General features: G+C 46.6%; 1 protein-coding gene across 1 annotated transcript in view; it reads left to right on the forward strand.

Annotated features, from left to right (window-relative positions):
- Positions 1–4,946: 4,946 nt before the first annotated feature.
- LOC119958085 (gametocyte-specific factor 1-like) overlaps positions 4,947–17,593 on the forward strand; it is an 80,878-nt gene continuing 68,231 nt past the window's right edge. The window contains exons 1-2 of the mRNA XM_038786314.1: positions 4,947–4,967; positions 7,266–7,368. Coding sequence (XP_038642242.1) covers positions 7,267–7,368 — 102 coding nt within the window. The 5' untranslated portion in view covers positions 4,947–4,967; position 7,266. The remainder of the gene's footprint in view (positions 4,968–7,265; positions 7,369–17,593) is intronic.

A 17,593-nucleotide genomic window follows, 5' to 3' on the forward strand; every position in this document is an offset into this window, starting at 1 on the left:
CCTCCTCGCTATCTGCAACTCCACCAATCTTAGTATCATCTGCAAACTTGCTAATCAGACCACCTATACCTTCCTCCAGGTCATTTATGTAGATCACAAACAACAGTAGTCCGAGCATGGATCCCTGTGGAACACCACTAGTCACCCTTCTCCATTTTGAGACACTCCCTTCCACCACTACTCTCTGTCTCCTGTTGCCCAGCCAGTTCTTTATCCATCTAGCTAGTACACCCTGAACCCCATACAACTTCACTTTTTCCATCAACCTGCCATGGGAAACCTTATCAAACGCCTTACTAAAGTCCATGTATACGACATCTACAGCCCTTCCCTCATCAATTAACTTTGTCACTTCCTCAAAGAATTCTATTAGGTTTGTAAGACATGACCTTCCCTGCACAAAACCATGCTGCCTGTCACTGATATGTCTATTTTCTTCCAGATGTAAATAGATCCTATCCCTCAGTATCTTCTCCAACAGCTTGCCTACCACTGACGTCAAGCTCACAGGTCTATAATTCCCTGGATTATCCCTGCTACCCTTCTTAAACAAAGGGACAACATTCGCAATTCTCCAGTCCTCCGGGACCTCACCTGTGCTTAAGGATGCTGCAAAGATATCTGCTAAGGCCCCAGCTATTTCAACCCTCGCTTCCCTCAGTAACCTGGGATAGATTCCATCCGGTCCTGGGAACTTGTCCACCTTAATGTCTTTTAGAATACCCAAAACTTCCCCCTTCCGTATGACAACTTGACCGAGAGTATTTAAACATCCATCCCTAGCCTCAACATCCGTCTTGTCCCTCTCCTTTGTGAATACCGATGCAAAGTACTCATTAAGAATCTCACCCATTTGCTCTGAGTCCACGCATAAATTTCCTCTTTTGTCTTTAAGTGGGCCAATCCTTTCTCTAGTTACCCTCTTGCTCCTTACATACGAATAAAATGCTTTGGGATTTTCCTTAACCCTGGTAGCCAAAGATATTTCATGACCCCTTTTAGCCCTCTTTATTGCGCGTTTGAGATTCGTCCTACTTTCCCGATATTCCTCCAAAGCTTCATCAATTTTGAGTCACCTTGATCTTATGTATGCTTCCTATTTCATCTTAGCTAGTCTCACAATTTCACCCGTCATCCATGGTTCCCTAATCTTGCCATTTCTATCTTTCATTTTCACAGGAACATGTCTGTCCTGCACTCTAATCAACCTTTCCTTAAAAGACTTCCACATTTCAAATATGGATTTACCCTTAAACAGCTGCTCCCAATCCACATTCCCGAGCTCCTGCCGAATTTTGTTATACTTGGCCTTTCCCCAATATAGTACTCTTCCTTTAGGACCACTCTCGTCTTTGTCCATGAGTATTCTAAAACTTACGGAATTGTGATCGCTATTCCCAAAGTAATCACCGACTGAAACATCAACCACCTGGCCGGGATCATTCCCCAATACCAGGTCCAGTATGGCCCCTTCCCGAGTTGGACTATTTACATACTGCTCTAAAAACTCTCCTGGATGCTCCTTACAAACTCTGCTCCATCTACGCCTCCAACACTACACGACTCCCATTCAATGTTGGGGAAGTTAAAATCTCCCATCACAACCACCTTATTGCTCCTACATTTTTCTATAATGTCTGCATATTTGTACCTCTACTTCATGCTTGCTTTTGGGAGGCCTGTAGTAAAGTCCCAACAATGTTACTGCACCCTTCCTATTTCTCAGCTCCACCCATATTGCCTCAGTGCTCGAATCCTCCATCGTGCCCTCCTTAATCACAGCTGTGATATCATCTCTGACCAGTAATGCAACTCCTCCACCCCTTCTACCTCCCTCTCTATCCCTCCTGAAGCATCTATACCCTGAGATATTCAGTTGCCAGTCCTGCCCTTCCTCAACCAAGTCTCAGTAATACCAATATCATATTCCCAGGTACTAATCCAAGCCCTAAGTTCATCTGCCTTACCTGCTACACTTCTCGCATTAAAACAAATGCACCTCAGACCACCTTTGCGTTCATCATCTCTTCCCTGTCTACTCTGCCCCTTAGTCACATTGAGTTTATTGTCTCGTACCTTACTGGCTTTAGTTGCTGCTTCTTTACTGACCTCTAACTTCCTAATCTGGTTCCCATCTCCCTGCCACATTAGTTTAAAACCTCCCCAACAGTGTTAGCAAAAGCACCCCCTAGTACATTGGTTCCAGTCCTGCCCAGGTGTAGACCATCCGGTTTGTAATGGTCCCACCGCCCCCAAAACCGGTTCCAATGTCCCAAAAATCGGCACCCTCCCTCCTGCACCATCTCTCAAGCCGCGTATTCATTCTGACTATTCTTGAATTTCTACTCTGACTGTCTCGTGGCACTGGTAGCAATCCTGAGATTACTACCTTTGAGGTCCTACTTTTGAACTTATCTCCTAACTCCCTAAATTCTGATTGTAGGACCTCATCCCTTTTTTTACCTATATCGTTGGTGCCTATATGCACCACGACAACTGGCTGTTCACCATCCCCCTTCAGTGTGTCCTGCAGCCGATCGGAGACATCCCTGACCCGAGCATCCGGGAGGCAACATACCATTCGGGAGTCTCGTTTTCGACCACGGAAACGCCTGTCTACTCCCCTTACAATTGAATCCCCTATGACTATAGCCCTGCCAGTCTTTTTCCTACTCTTCTGTGCAGCAGAGCTAGCCACGGTGCCATGAGCCTGGCTACTACTGCCTTCCCCTGATGAGTCATCTCCCCCAACAGTATCCAAAACGGTATACCTGTTTTGGAGGGAGATGACCGCAGGGGACACCTGCACTGCCTTCCTGCTCTTTCTCTGCCTTTTGGTCACCCATTCCCTGTCTCCATCACCAATTCTAATCTGCGGTGTGACCAACTCACTGAACGTGCTATCCACGGCCTCCTCAGCATCGCGGATGCTCCAAAGTGGGTCCATCCGCAGCTCCAGAGCCGTCATTCGGTCTAACAGGAGCTGCAGCTGGACACACTTCCAGCACATGAAGGAGTCAGGGGCATCGGCCGCGTCCCTGAACTCCCACATTGAGCACGAGGAGCATAACACGGGTCTGGGGTCTCCTGCCATTTTTACACTTTACCTTAACTGATTACAAATATAGTATCAAATAATTAATAAGTGAAAGGAATAAAGATTTTACTTACCAATCACAATACTCACCAACACACGAAGAGTTAAATTTCTCCCAGCAACTGCTAATTGGAGCACTTTCCTTGCCAGCCAATCAGGTCACTGCTTTGCTGTGATGTCACCCTTCAAGGTAAGTTTTTAAAAAGATAAATTTACCTTCCCGACAACCACGGTTGTTGTTTTTTTTGGCTAGAGGAGGGGGTAGGGAGGGAAACACTGAGCAAGTGTTTTGCATTTAATTGTCACTTGACAACAGCCCCTTCACAACCCACCTTCAAATTAGGCTGACCGCACTGCATGTATGCAAATCTCCCCAGAACAGCCAATCAGTAGCTCCGCTCTGCTGCCCTCTGCTGGATGCTTGCTTGCACTCAAACTCCTCGGGTCTCTTTCAAAGGTACACCTTCAAATTAGGCTGACCGCACTGCATGTATGCAAATCTCCCCAGAACAGCCAATCAGTAGCTCCGCTCTGCTGCCCTCTGCTGGAAGGATGTGGAAGCTTTGGAAAGGGTTCAGAGGAGATTTACTAGGATGTTGCCTGGTATGGAGGGTCTTACGAGGAAAGGCTCAGGGACTTGAGGTTGTTTTCATTAGAGAGGAGAAGGCTGAGAGGTGACTTAATAGAGACATATAAGATAGTCAGAGGGTTAGATAGGGTGAACAGTGAGAGTCTCTTTCCTCGGATGGTGATGACCAACACGAGGGGACATAGCTTTAAATTGAGGGGTGGTAGATATAGGACAGATGTCAGAGGCAGTTTCTTTACTCAGACAGTAGTAGGGGTGTGGAACGCCCTGCCTGCAACAGTAGTAGACTCGCCAAATTTAAGGGCATTTAAGTGGTCACTGGATAGACATATGGATGAAAATGGAATAGTGCAGGTCAGATAGGCTTCAGATGGTTTCACGGGTCAGTGCAACATCGAGGGCCGAAGGGCCCGTACTGCGCTGTAATGTTCTATGTTCTATGAATGCTAACATTCATTGCATTTGCCTTCCTAACTGCTGATTGAACCTGCACGTTAACATTAAGAGAATTGTGAACAAGGACTCCCAAATCCCTTTGTACTTCTGATTTCCTTAGCATTTCCCCATTTAGAAAATAGTCTATGCCTCCATTTCTCCTTCCAAAGTGCATAACCTCACACTTTTCCACATTGTTTACCATCTCCCACTTCATTGCCCACTCTCCTAGCTTGTCCAAGTCCTTCTGCAGCCCCCTTGCTTCCTCAATACAACCCGCCCCTCTACAGATCTTTGTATCGTCTGCAAACTCAGCAACAGTGCCTTCAGTACCTTCTACCAGATCATTAATGTATATTGTGAAAAGTTGTGGTTCCAGCACAGACCCCTGAGGTACACCACTAGTCACCGGCTGCCATATTGAAAAAGACCCCTTTATCCCCACTCTCTGCCTTCTGCCAGTCAGCCAATCCTCTATCCATGCCAGGATCTTATCCTGAACACCATGGGCTCTTAACTTATTTAACAGTCTCCTAGTGGCACCTTGTCGGAAGCCAATGTCTCACCAGGATGTGCTGCACCCAGGTGTCAAAGTGAGAGTGGGAAGGATACGGGAGAAGCAGGAGACTGCCAAGTATTTCAATCTGGGTGACTGTGTCTTGTTATGCTCTGGGCGAAGCATAAGCTGCTTCCTTGATGTTCACTCTGACAAAGGAAGGTTCAGACGTGGAGATAACTTCAACACGTTTATTAAACTATTTACAATTCCCCTACTCGGATTCACCACTACTGTTAATCCTTCTAGAGCTACTCAGACTGACGAGCCAGTCTGCTACAATCCACGTGGTGGGTGTGATGTTGAATCAACCCTGTGTCTGTACTCACTGAGTGTCTTCACTGGAAAGAGGAAGATCATGTGTGCTGTGTCCTTTATATATGGGTTTGTGTAATGCCGCCCTGTGGTAGTGTCACCTCTGTGTGTGTCGTGAATGCCCATTGCCTATCTTACTGACCTTTTGGTTGAGTGTCAGTGTGTCATGTCTCTGGTGCTCCCTCTAGTGTCCAGCTAGTCTACGTGTATTTACATTAACCCCTTGTGTATCTACAGTGATGCATATCACCAAAGTGTCTACGTCAGGAATTTCGGCAGTCACCAACGATGGCTGCCTGGAGTTATTCTGAGCCAGTATCGTTAGTGGCGATGCTGAATAATGGAAGGGTCATCCGCAGACACCAAGGTCACATTCGTCTACACCACGCCTCTCGGACAGCCACGTTTCCAGATCACACAGCAGATGGAAATGCTGCTGTTTTGTGGGAATGCGACAGGAAGTGACTCCTGTTCTCAGGATCATCCAGTGGACTCTACCCCGGGAAAGGTTGAAGGACTTCCTCTGACTAACAACTAGCCTACTTCTGTGCCCTCAAGTCCAGCTCAACTGAACCAAAACGCGCCAGAGTTTACTGAGCCACCAATGATTCTGTGTAGATCACTCTCATTAGTTGCGCCGTGTGCGTTACGATGGGATTTATGGGGGAGGAGTGTTAGAGTGTTTTTAATAGGGTTTTAACAAGCATCTTCCTGTTGGACTACATGTATGGCTGTCTTTAACAAAAGTGCACGTGTGTGTGTGTGTGATGGTTTTGAGCCACAAGTAGCTTGTGTAGAGTTGTGTTTAGTTGCTGCTGTGTCTGAAGCCACACTATTACCTCAGAGTAAAGAAGATTTAACTTTACACCGCGTTTGGCTACCTTTTTCTTGTGGTCAAGTTACTACCGGTAGAAATTTGGAAGTATTATGAACAGTGAGGAGGATCGTGTAGAAATTCAAACGGCCATTGTTGGTGGAATGGGCAGACAAGTGATGTAATTTAACGCAGCGAATTGTGAAGGGATTGATTTTGGTTGGAAGAATGTGGAGGGATGATATAAAAGAAAGGGTCTAATTCTCAAGGGGACACAGGAGCAGAGAGAGCTGGGTGTAAAGGTGTTGGAATGATTCCAGGTGGCAGGACAGGTTGAGAGAGTGGTTAATAAAATATCCTCCAGTATAATATCAGATAGGATCCTGGGCTTCATAAACGGAGATCGAGTAGAAGAGCAAGGAGGTTCTGTTAAACACAAAACATTAGTTCAGCTTCATCTGAAATGTTGTGTCCAGTTCCGGGAAGGTTGGGAAACTGTGAGAGAGAGTGAAGAAAAGATTCACGAGAATGATTCCAGGATTGAGGAACTTCCGTTACGGAGATAGATTGGAAAAGCTGGGACTGTTCTCCTTGGAGAAGGGGGGGTTTGATCGAGCGCGTTTGGACAGAGCCGATGGGGGCGACACTGTTAATAATAATAATCTTTATTATTGTCACAAGTAGGCTTACATTAACACTGTAAATGAAGTTACTGTGAAAATCCCCTAGTCGCCACATTCCGGCGCCTGTTCAGGTCACAGAGGGAGAATTCAGAATGTACAATTCACCTAACAGCACGTCTTTCGGGACTGTGGGAGGAAACCGGAGCACCCGGAGGAAACCCACATAGACACGGGGAGAACGTGCAGACTCCGCACAGACAGTGACCCAAGCCGGAATCGAACCTGGGACACTGGAGCCGTGAAGCAATAGTGCTAACCACTGTGCTACCGTGCCACCCATTGATGGAAGGATCTAGAACCAGCACGTGGGGCTGCACGGTAGCACAGTGGCTAGCACTGGTGGTTGGTGAAAGAAGCGATGACAACATGAGGAGAAACATTTTCACACAGCGAGTGGGTAGGATCTGGGATGTGCGGCCTGACAGTGTGGTGAAGTCCCGAGTCAATCGAGGCTTTCCAAAGGGAATTGGATCATCATCTGACCGGGAAAAGAAGTGACAGGGCTGCAGGGAAAAGGTGGGAGATTGGCACGAGGCAAACTGCTCCATTGGGGGCCAGCACGACATGGGCTGAATGGCCACATCCTGTGCTGGGTGACTATTTGATGAACTAACTATTTTTTTGAACGTACGACAGAGGAATGCTATTAATCAGAAAATATTGCCTTTAAGGAATTCTGACTGGGCTGATGACTGGAGGCTGCTTGCATCCCGGCATGAGGACGCAGTCCCTTTTTCCTGGTTTCCACCCCAGTAATTGTGCTTTGCCATTTTCAGAATGAGTTTCCTTGATCCTGATGATCTTCTGCAGTGCCCCTATGACAGGAACCATCATATCCGAGCTTGCCGATTTCCGTACCATCTGGTGAAATGCAGGAAGGTAAGACCGCAGATTTATGGCTGTAATCCTGGAATTGTCCCTCACGTAAAGTAGCAATGTACTTTCCTAGAAGTGCCATCGAAATATAAATTGCCCCAAAGTGCTTCACAGATGCGTAATCGGATAGATATTTGTATCGTCTGCAAACTCAGCAACAGTGCCTTCAGTTCCTTCTTCCAGATCATTAATGTATATTGTGAAAAGTTGTGGTCCCAGCACAGACCCCTGAGGTACACCACTAGTCACCGGCTGCCATCCTGAAAAAGACCCCTTTATCCCCACTCTCTGCCTTCTGCCAGTCAGCCAATCCTCTATCCATGCCAGGATCTTACCCTTAACACCATGGGCTCTTAACTTATTTAACAGTTTATTTAATTAAACTGTATGAGAGCCATTTCTCTCATGCCCAATTAGGACATGTTTGCTGTGTCAATTGATGTTAAGGAGACCACTAATTTTCACAATTATATTGGTAGCCGGCACCTCTCCTACTTGTATTGAAGTGCCCTTGTTCACCGAGCAGATTGCTTCCTTCGTTAGAGTGGAACTTGGCTGCAATAAAACAACAGCAGCTTTGAGACCACTGCTGTGCCAAGCAGAATAACCTGAGCAGCCAGAGTTGGACTTGCAAGTATGAATGAAACTTTTGATCCTTGATCGGAGGTTAATAGGGACATTGGGGACGAGAGCAATGCATATCCCACTGGATCCAACTCTGATCAGCTGCAGCTTGCACTTCTACCTGTATGCCTGGGAACAGTGGAAGTCCTCAGCAGCAGGAAGTTTGATTCAGTGTGGCAGAGGCGCTGTATCCTTCAGTAACAAGGATGAGGGATAGGTGGTAAAGAAGGGAGAGAAGGGCATGGTAAAGGGTCATTAGGGGATAGAATCATAGAATCTCAACAGTCGAGAAGGAGACCATTCAGCCCATTGAGTCGGCACGGCCCCTCTGAAAGAGTACCCTATCCAGCCCCCCCCCCCCCCCCACCACCACAATCCCTGTAATCCAGTAGCCCCACTTTGTGACAATTTAGCATGGCCAATCCACCTAACTCGCTCATCTTTGGACAGTGGGAGGAAACCGGAACACCCGGAGGAAACCCACAGCAGTGCTTAAAGGGAAGTAACTTATAAACAATTTAACTTTCAAAATAATACAGAAATGGTTTCTTGCTTACGGCAAAACAGCTTGCATTTGCTTCAAGAGTTAGAGTGGAAAAGTGAAAATATGAAAATAAAGATGGCGCGTAGAGTTAGATCAAAGTATAGAACGATCGGGGCAGCAGGGTAGCATGGTGGTTAGCATAAATGCTTCACAGCTCCAGGGTCCCAGGTTCGATTCCCGGCTGGGTCACTGTCTGTGTGGAGTCTGCACGTCGTCCCCCTGTGTGCGTGGGTTTCCTCCGGGTGCTCCGGTTTCCTCCCACAGTCCAAAGATGTGCGGGTTAGGTGGATTGGCCATGCTAAATTGCCCGTAGTGTCCTAATAAAAGTAAGGTTAAGGGGGGGGTTTGTTGGGTTACGGGTATAGGGTGGATATGTGGGTTTGAGTAGGGTGATCATGGCTCAGCACAACATTGAGGGCCGAAGGGCCTGTTCTGTGCTGTACTGTTCTATGTTCTAAAGATGGCCGTACGGACCATCATGTTTAAGGAGAATTTTATCAGTCTAAAGCCATCCGTATACACCTCTATGTCGTCCTAATTGGTTTGGGTTAGAATCAAATACATTTGATTCAATGGTTAGCTGTCAATCCTTAATGTGCAACATAAATTCTGAATATTTCATGTTTGAATATTTGTGTATGTTATGGAATGCGATTCTGTGCTATTATCAAGACTGGTTTATACTGGTTTTCTCCTGACTTTGCTTTTATCCGCATTATGAACAATGGTGCCTTCATGTTGCTGTGGTGCTTACTTCGACCTTGATCTAGATTACTGGTACAGCTCATTTCTTAATGTCAAACTGACTTTGAAAATCTGCTCATCAGAACAATAGCTTGTTCATTTTTCAGCAGAAATGTTTTTTTAATCTGCAATTAGTCTTTTGCATGTGTCAGGCTTTAGTGCTTCTGTTGCAGTTATGTGTTTTGTCATGGTCTGAGGTTATGAGTACTGAAATCCTTGTTTTAAAATGGGTATTAAAACTGGGTCTTAATATTTACATTAAAATAGCCTTTTTTACCGATCAGAAAACAGTTGATTATCAGACGGGATGGTCAAATGGGCTGATGGAGTTTAACCCTGAAACGTGTGAGGTGATACACTTTGGAAGGAGTAATGTGAGAAGGAAATATTCAATGAATGGCCTGACACTGGGAAGTTCTGAGGAACAAAGGGACCTTGGCGTGTTTGTCCAGAGATCTCTGATTGCAGGTTAATAGGCTGGGGAAAAAGGCACATGGGACACTTGCCTTTATCAATCGAGGCAGAGATTATAAAAGCAGGGAGGTCATGTTGGAGTTGTATAGAACTTTGGTGAGGTCACAGCTGGAGTACTGTGTGTAATTCTGGTCACCACATTATAGGAAGGATGTGATTGTACTGGAGGGGGTGCAGAGGCGATTCACCAGGATGTTGCCTGGGATGGAACATTTCAGTTATGAAGGTTGGATAGACTTGGGTTGTTTTCGCTGGAGTAGATTATGTGGGTCATGGACAGGGTGGATAAGGAGAAGCTGTCACAAAGGGGCACAAGTTCAAGATGAGGGGTAGGAGATTTATGGGGAATTTGAGGGTGGTGACAGTCTGAAACACACTGCCTGGGAGGATGGTAGAGGTGGGTTGCCTCACATCCTTTAAAAAGTACCTGGATAACATTCAAGGCTATGGGCCAAGAGCTGGCATATGGGATTAGGTAGACAGGTCAGGTGTTTTTCATGCGTAAACTTGATGGGCTGATGGGCCTCTTCTGCACTGTGTGATTCTGTGAACTCAAACCTACAAAGGCCACAAGAGCTGTGCAATCCATACAGCCCACCATTTAATGGCACTCACAAATGCACATATTGACCGGGATTTTATCAGGGCAGCAATGGCCTTGGTGATGGGCCAGAAAGCCAGGGGCAGCTGGAATTTCCGCCAATATTTCAGCTAATGAGCTGCCGTAGGGGCCTCTGATCCTTGTTAAGCCCGTCGCCAAGAGCTACCAGCCAATCGGAGAGCTGATAGCCCGCTGTGTTCAGGAGCGCCCCCAGGAGCTCTGGCCATTGCTGGGATTGCACCCAGCCGGCAGGACGCAGCGATGGACGCTGCACTTGCTGCCAAGTGAGTGGAGTCTAGGACCGTCGACAACCAGGTTGTTGTAAGGGGGGGAGGGGGATGTTGTGGGGGCAGTTGTTTTGTGAGGGAGGAGGGCGTTGACACAGGGGTGGTTATTACGGCTGGGGTCCTCTAGTTGGACCATAGAATGCCCTATTTGGAGCATCCCCCCTCCCTCCGGGCCTGCAAGAACAGCCAGGAGGAAGGCTCACCTACCCTGGTAAACTGCCAATGGTAGGAAGATGCCCTTAATGTGCCACTTTAAAAAAATATTCTTTTCTGGAATGTGGACGTCACTGGCTGGGCCAGCATTTGTTGCCCATCCCTAATTACCCTTGCTCGGCCATTTCAGATGGGCAGTTAAAAGTCAACCAAATTTGTGTCAAGTCACATGGAGGCCAGTCCAGATAAGGATGGAAGATTTCCTTCCCTAATTAATCAACCAGATGAGTTTTTACAACAATCAATGGTAGTTGCCACGGTCACCAACTAACGTTATATTCCAGATGTTACTAATTTAAGTTCCACCAGCTGCCGCGGTGGGATTTGAACCCCTGTCCCTAGAGAATTAGCCTGGGGCCTCTGGATAGCTCGTCCAGCGACATCACCATCATGCCACCAGAACGATACCGTCCTCCACCTTCCCCCACCACCAGTGAAATGCCATAGCAGGCAGGGGGGTAGTGAGCACGTCACCCTGTTTTCCCCTCCTGACAGCCTGCAGCCTGGCGGGCCCCAGAAAATCCCCCCTCCTTGGTCTTCACCCGACCTTTGAACTTTGCAACCCGCTATTTCTTCAAATCATTTTGTATAACAGCCGAGTAGATTTTGTGGCAGTACTTGTGTCGGATTTTAGAATTCAACTGCTCAATTGCTCTGAATGCGCCTGAAAAATTACACTTGCAGCCCGCAGGATCTGCCTTTTAACAGAATTTCTACTCTGGGCAGAAGCCCAGGCTCCTGAACTGGAAGCTTGAAGTAAAAACCTTGGTTAAACCTAATTATGTTACTGTAAAATGTATGCAAACAATAGGGGAGGTTATGTTTCAGTTGTACAGGGCACTAATGTGGCCACATTTGGAGTATTGTGAACAGTATTGGTCTCCTTAGTGAGATGAATTCCATGTATATATTATGTTATATGTATCTGCTGCAGTAATCTTCTTAAAAATCCTGGTTTAAAAGGAAGACGGACACTTTGGCTACAGAGGTGTAATTAAGCATCGTAAAATCAAGATCATCGTTCAGTATGAAAAGGATCCAGCTACAGTGCAGACTTTGTTTGCACTGTGCTGAACTTGGTGCCTTTGAGTGCTACAGTGAGAGTTTGGTGACTGAGGGAGTTAGGTGAGGGGGGAGCAAGGTACTCCTTACATTTCATTTCCGCAAAGAGCGAGAAGGGAACCAGGAGTTTGCAGAGAGTGCAGCTGACTGGAAGCAGAGTCGGAGGGCGGAGGTCCAGTTGGTCCAAGGGGCAGCTAATTCTGTAAAGTAAGAGGGGATGGAGGCTAGGGCAGTTGCATGCTCCTCCTGTAGGATGTGGGTGGTGAGGGATACCACTGGTGTCCCCGCTGACTATACCTGCGGGACGTGCACCCAACTCCAGCTCCTCAGAGACCATGTTAGGGAACTGGAGCTGGAGCTGGATGAACTTCGGATCATCCAGGAGGCAGAGGGGGTTATCGAGAAGAGTTACAGGGAGGTAGCCACACCCAAGGTACAGGACAAAAGTAGCTGGGTTACAGTCAGGGGAAAGAAAACAAACAGGCAGGCAGTGCAGGGATCCTTCGTGGCCATTACCCTTCAAAACAAGTATACCGTTTTGGATGCTGTTGGGGGGGATGACCTACCGGGGGAAGGCCCCAGCGGCCAGGTCTCTGGCACTGAGTCTGGCTCTGGGGATCAGAAGGGAAGGGGGGAGCATAGAAAAGCAATAGTAATAGGAGATTCAATGGTTAGGGGAATAGATAGGAGATTCTGTGGTCGCGAGCGAGACTCCCGAAAGGTATGTTGCCTCCCGGGTACCAGGGCCAGGGATGTCTCGGATCGTGTCTTCAGGATCCTGAAGGGGGAGGGTGAGCAGCCAGAAGTCGTGGTGCACATTGGTACCAACGACGTAGGTAGGAAAAGGGGTGTGGAGGTAATAAACACGTTTAGGGAGTTAGGCTGGAAGTTAAAGGCCAGGACAGACAGAGTTGCCATCTCTGGTTTGTTGCCGGTGCCACGTGATAGCGAGGCTAGGAATAGGGAGAGAGTGCAGTTGAACACGTGGCTGCAGGAATGGTGTAGGAGGGAGGGCTTCAGGTATTTGGATAATTGGAGTGCATTCTGGGGAAGGTGGGACCTGCACAAGCAGGATGGGTTGCATCCGAATCAGAGGGGCACCAATATCCTGGGAGGGAGGGTTTCTAGTAGTCTTCGGGAGGGTTTCTAGTACTCTTTGTATTTGGCAGGGGAATGGGAACCGGATTTGTAGTCCAGCAACTAAGGAAGCCGATATTCAGGACGCCAAAGCACGTAGTGATGCAGTGGGGAAGGTAACACTGACAAAGGAGAGTACTTGCAGGCAAGGAGATGGGTTGAAGTGTGTATACTTCAACGCAAGAAGCATCGGGAATAAGGTGGGCGAACTTAAGGCATGGATCGGTACTTGGGACTATGATGTGGTGGCCATCACGGAAACTTGGATAGAAGAGGGGCAGAAATGGTTGTTGGAGGTCCCTGGTTATAGATGTTTCAAAAAGATTAGGGAGGATGGTAAAAGAGGTGTGGGGGGGGGGGGGGTGTGGCATTGTTAATTAGAGATAGTACAGCAGCTGCAGAAAGGCAGTTCGAGGGGGATCTGCCTACTGAGGTAGTATGGGTTGAAGAAAGAAATAGGAAAGGAGCAGTCACCTTGTTGGGAGTTTTCTATAGGCCCCCCAATAGCAACAGAGATCTGGAGGAACAGATTTTGGAAAGGTGCAGAAGTCACAGGGTAGTAGTCATGGGTGACTTCAACTTCCCAATATTGAGTGGAAACTCTTTAGATCAAATAGTTTGGATGGGGTAGTGTTTGTGCAGTGTGTCCAGGAAGCTTTTCTAACACAGTATGTAGATTGTCCGACCAGAGGGGAGGCCATATTGGATTTGGTAATGAACCAGGGCACGTGATAGATTTGTTAGTGGGGGAGCATTTTGGAGGTAGTGACCACAATTCTGTGACTTTCACTTTAGTAATGGAGAGGGATAGGTGTGAGCAACAGGGCAATGTTTACAATTAGGGGAAGGGTAAATACAATGCTGTCAGACAAGAATTGAAGTGCATAAGTTGGGAACATAGGCTGTCAGGGAAGGACACAAGTGAAATGTGGAACTTGTTCAAGGAACAGGTACTGCGTGTCTTTGATATGTATGTCCCTGTCAGGCAGGGAAGAGATGGTCGAGTGAGGGAACCATGGTTGACAAGAGAGGTTGAATGTCTTGTTAAGAGGAAAAAGGAGACTTATGTAAGGCTGAGGAAACAAGGTTCAGACAGGGCGCTGGAGGGATACAAGATAGCCAGGAGGGAACTGAAGAAAGGGATTAGGAGAGCTAAGAGAGGGCATGAAAAATCTTTGGCGGGTAGGATCAAGGAAAACCCCAAGGCCGTTTACACATATGTGAGAAATATGAGAATGACTAGAGCGAGGGTGGGTCCGATCAAGGACAGTAGCGGGAGATTGTGTATTGAGTCTGAAGAGATAGGAGAGGTCTTGAACGAGTACTTTTCTTCCGTATTTACAAATGGGAGGGGCCATATTGTTGGAGAGGACAGTGTGAAACAGACTGGTAAGCTCGAGGAGATACTTGTTAGGAAGGAAGATGTGTTGGGCATTTTGAAAAACTTGAGGATAGACAAGTCTCCCGGGCCTGACGGGATATATCCAAGGATTCTATGGGAAGCAAGAAATGAAATTGCAGAGCCGTTGGCAATGATCTTTTCGTCCTCGCTGTCAACAGGGGTGGTACCAGGGGATTGGAGAGTGGCGAATGTTGTGCCCCTGTTCAAAAAAGGGAATAGGGATAACCCTGGGAATTACAGGCCAGTTAGTCTTACTTCGGTGGTTGGCAAAGTAATGGAAAGGGTACTGAGGGATAGGATTTCTGAGCATCTGAAAACACACTGCTTGATTAGGGATAGTCAGCACGGATTTGTGAGGGGTAGGTCTTGCCTTACAAGTCTTATTGACTTCTTTGAGGAGGTGACCAAGCATGTGGATGAAGGTAAAGCAGTGGATGTAGTGTACATGGATTTTAGTAAGGCATTTGATAAGGTTCCCCATGGTAGGCTTATGCAGAAAGTAAGGAGGCATGGGATAGTGGGAAATTTGGCCAGTTGGATAACAAACTGGCTAACCGATAGAAGTCAGAGAGTGGTGGTGGATGGCAAATATTCAGCCTGGAGCCCAGTTACCAGTGGCGTACCGCAGGGATCAGTTCTGGGTCCTCTGCTGTTGTGATTTTCATTAATGACTTGGATGAGAGTGTTTAAGGGTGGGTCAGTAAATTTGCTGATGATACGAAGATTAGTGGAGTTGTGGATAGTGAGGAGGGATGTTGTCGGCTTCAAAGAGACATTGATAGGATGCAGAGCTGGGCTGAGAAGTGGCAGATGGAGTTTAACCCTGACAAGTGTGAGGTTGTCCATTTTGGAAGGACAAATATGAATGTGGAATACAGGGTTAACAGTAGGGTTCTTGGCAATGTAGAGGAGCAGAGAGATCTTGGGGTCTATGTTCATAGATCTTTGAAAGTTGCCACTCAAGTGGATAGAGTTGTGAAGAAGGCCTATGGTGTGCTAGCGTTCATTAGCAGAGGGATTGAATTTAAGAGCCGTGAGGTGATGATGCAGCTGTACAAAACCTTGGTAAGGCCAGATTTGGAGTAGTGTGTGCAGTTCTGGTCACCTCATTTTAGGAAGGATGTGGAAGCTTTGGAAAAGGTGCAAAGGAGATTTACCAGTATGTTGCCTGGAATGGAGAGTAGGTCATACGAGGAAAGGTTGAGGGTGCTGGTCCTTTTCTCATTAAAACGGAGAAGGATGAGGGGCGACTTGATAGAGGTTTATAAGATGATCAGGGGAATAGATAGAGTAGACAGTCAGAGACTTTTTCCCCGGGTGGAACACACCATTACAAGGGGACATAAATTTACGGTAAAAGGTGGAAGATATAGGGGGATGTCAGAGGTAGATTCTTTACCCAGAGAGTAGTGGGGGCATGGAATGCACTGCCTGTGGTAGTAGTTGAGTCGGAAATGTTAGGGACCTTCAAGCAGCTATTGGATAGGTACATGGATTATGGTAGACTAGTGGAGTGTAGATTAATTTGTTCTTAAGGGCAGCATTGTGGATAGCACAATTGCTCCAGGGTCCCAGGTTCCATTCCGGCTTGGGTCACTGTCTGTGTGGAATCTGCACATCCTCCCCGTGTGTTTCCTCCGGGTACTCCGGTTTCCTCCCACAGTCCAAAGATGTGCAGGTTAGGTGGATTGGCCATGCTAAATTGCCCTTAGTGTCCAAAATTCTACGATCTATGATTAACCTAGGACAAAAGTTCGGCACAACATCGTGGGCCGAAGAGCCTGTTCTGTGCTGTATTTCTCTATCTATCTATCTATTCCAAACATGCGTATTGTTTACCGGAATAGGGCTAATGGAATTTTGTTTATCAAAAGAAGATTCCCCGGGGAGTAGATAATTAGAGACATTGTGGTTCGTCTTAGTAAAATGGCCACAACCCAGTTAGTGGGATAGAGATGATGTAGTTAATGGGAGGAGCTAGGGGCTGAAGCAGTCAGGTGTTGAGTTTCAGTTTTGGATCTTGCTGTGAACAGAACAGGAGCTTTTTGCCAAATGCTGGGAAATTAAACAGTAGTTTGATACAGGCAATAATCTACAGGCTGTTTCCTGAAGGATCTCTCTCTCTCACTCTCAAGTTTCTCCAAGACATTCTCTACAGCAGGTATTCCTGTGGTTGCCAACTGTATTTGAAAGTGGATTTTGACCTCAGATGAGTTTTTGCTTGATTAGAGATAAAAGGATAGCAGTTAGGAGTTAGTGTTTTATTTTGTTAAGCATTGTTTAACTGGTATTTTAAAGCTATTTCTTGTATGATGTTGAAGTAAGTTTAATACTGTGTGAATAACGTTTGTTTTAATGTACCATGACCTTATTTGTGCGTGGTTGCTCCTGGAGCAAAGTGTCCTTCCTCACAGTCTTACAAATTTAATTAAACATTGGGGTTTCTGCCTGGTATCCTAGCAACTGTTGGGCCTGGTCAGGGATCGTAATATTATTTAAGGAAGGATGGAAATGCATTAGAAGCTGTTCAAAGGCGATTTATCAGGCCAATGCTTGGAATGGGAGGTTGGGTTTGTATCCACTGGAGTTTTGAAGAGTAAGGGGCGACTTGATTGGAACCTTTAACACCCTGAGGGGTATTGACAGGGTGGACGTGGAGAGGATGTTTCCTCTTGTGGGAGAATCTAGAACTCGGGGTCACTGTTTAAAATAAGGGGCTGTCATTTCAAACGGAGATGAGGAGAAATGTTTTCTCTCAGAGGGGGTCAGTCACTGCAACTCTCGTCCTCAACAGGCCGTGGAAGCAGAATCTTTGACTATTTTAAGGCCGAGGTGGACAGATTCTGGATCAACAAATCTGGGGGTGAAAGGTTATCAGGGGGTCAGCAGGAATGCAGGGTTGACGTTACAATCAGATCAGACACAATCTTATTGAACGGGGTAGCAGGCTCGAAGGGCTGAGTGGCCTTCTCCTAATTTTTATGCATTTTTATTAATTTAGAGCTTAATTTGGCAATTTGTGAAAAATGGAGGCTGAGATTCTTGTGACAGAACATTGTGTCATTTGAATCATGCAAATGAGCTTTGACTTGACATTTGAGATTTTCATTACAAATAGTTTTACGATTTGAATTTGTCGA

The sequence above is a fragment of the Scyliorhinus canicula genome, chromosome 28 (genome assembly GCF_902713615.1).
Source record: "Scyliorhinus canicula chromosome 28, sScyCan1.1, whole genome shotgun sequence".
Taxonomy (NCBI): Eukaryota; Metazoa; Chordata; class Chondrichthyes; order Carcharhiniformes; family Scyliorhinidae; genus Scyliorhinus; species Scyliorhinus canicula.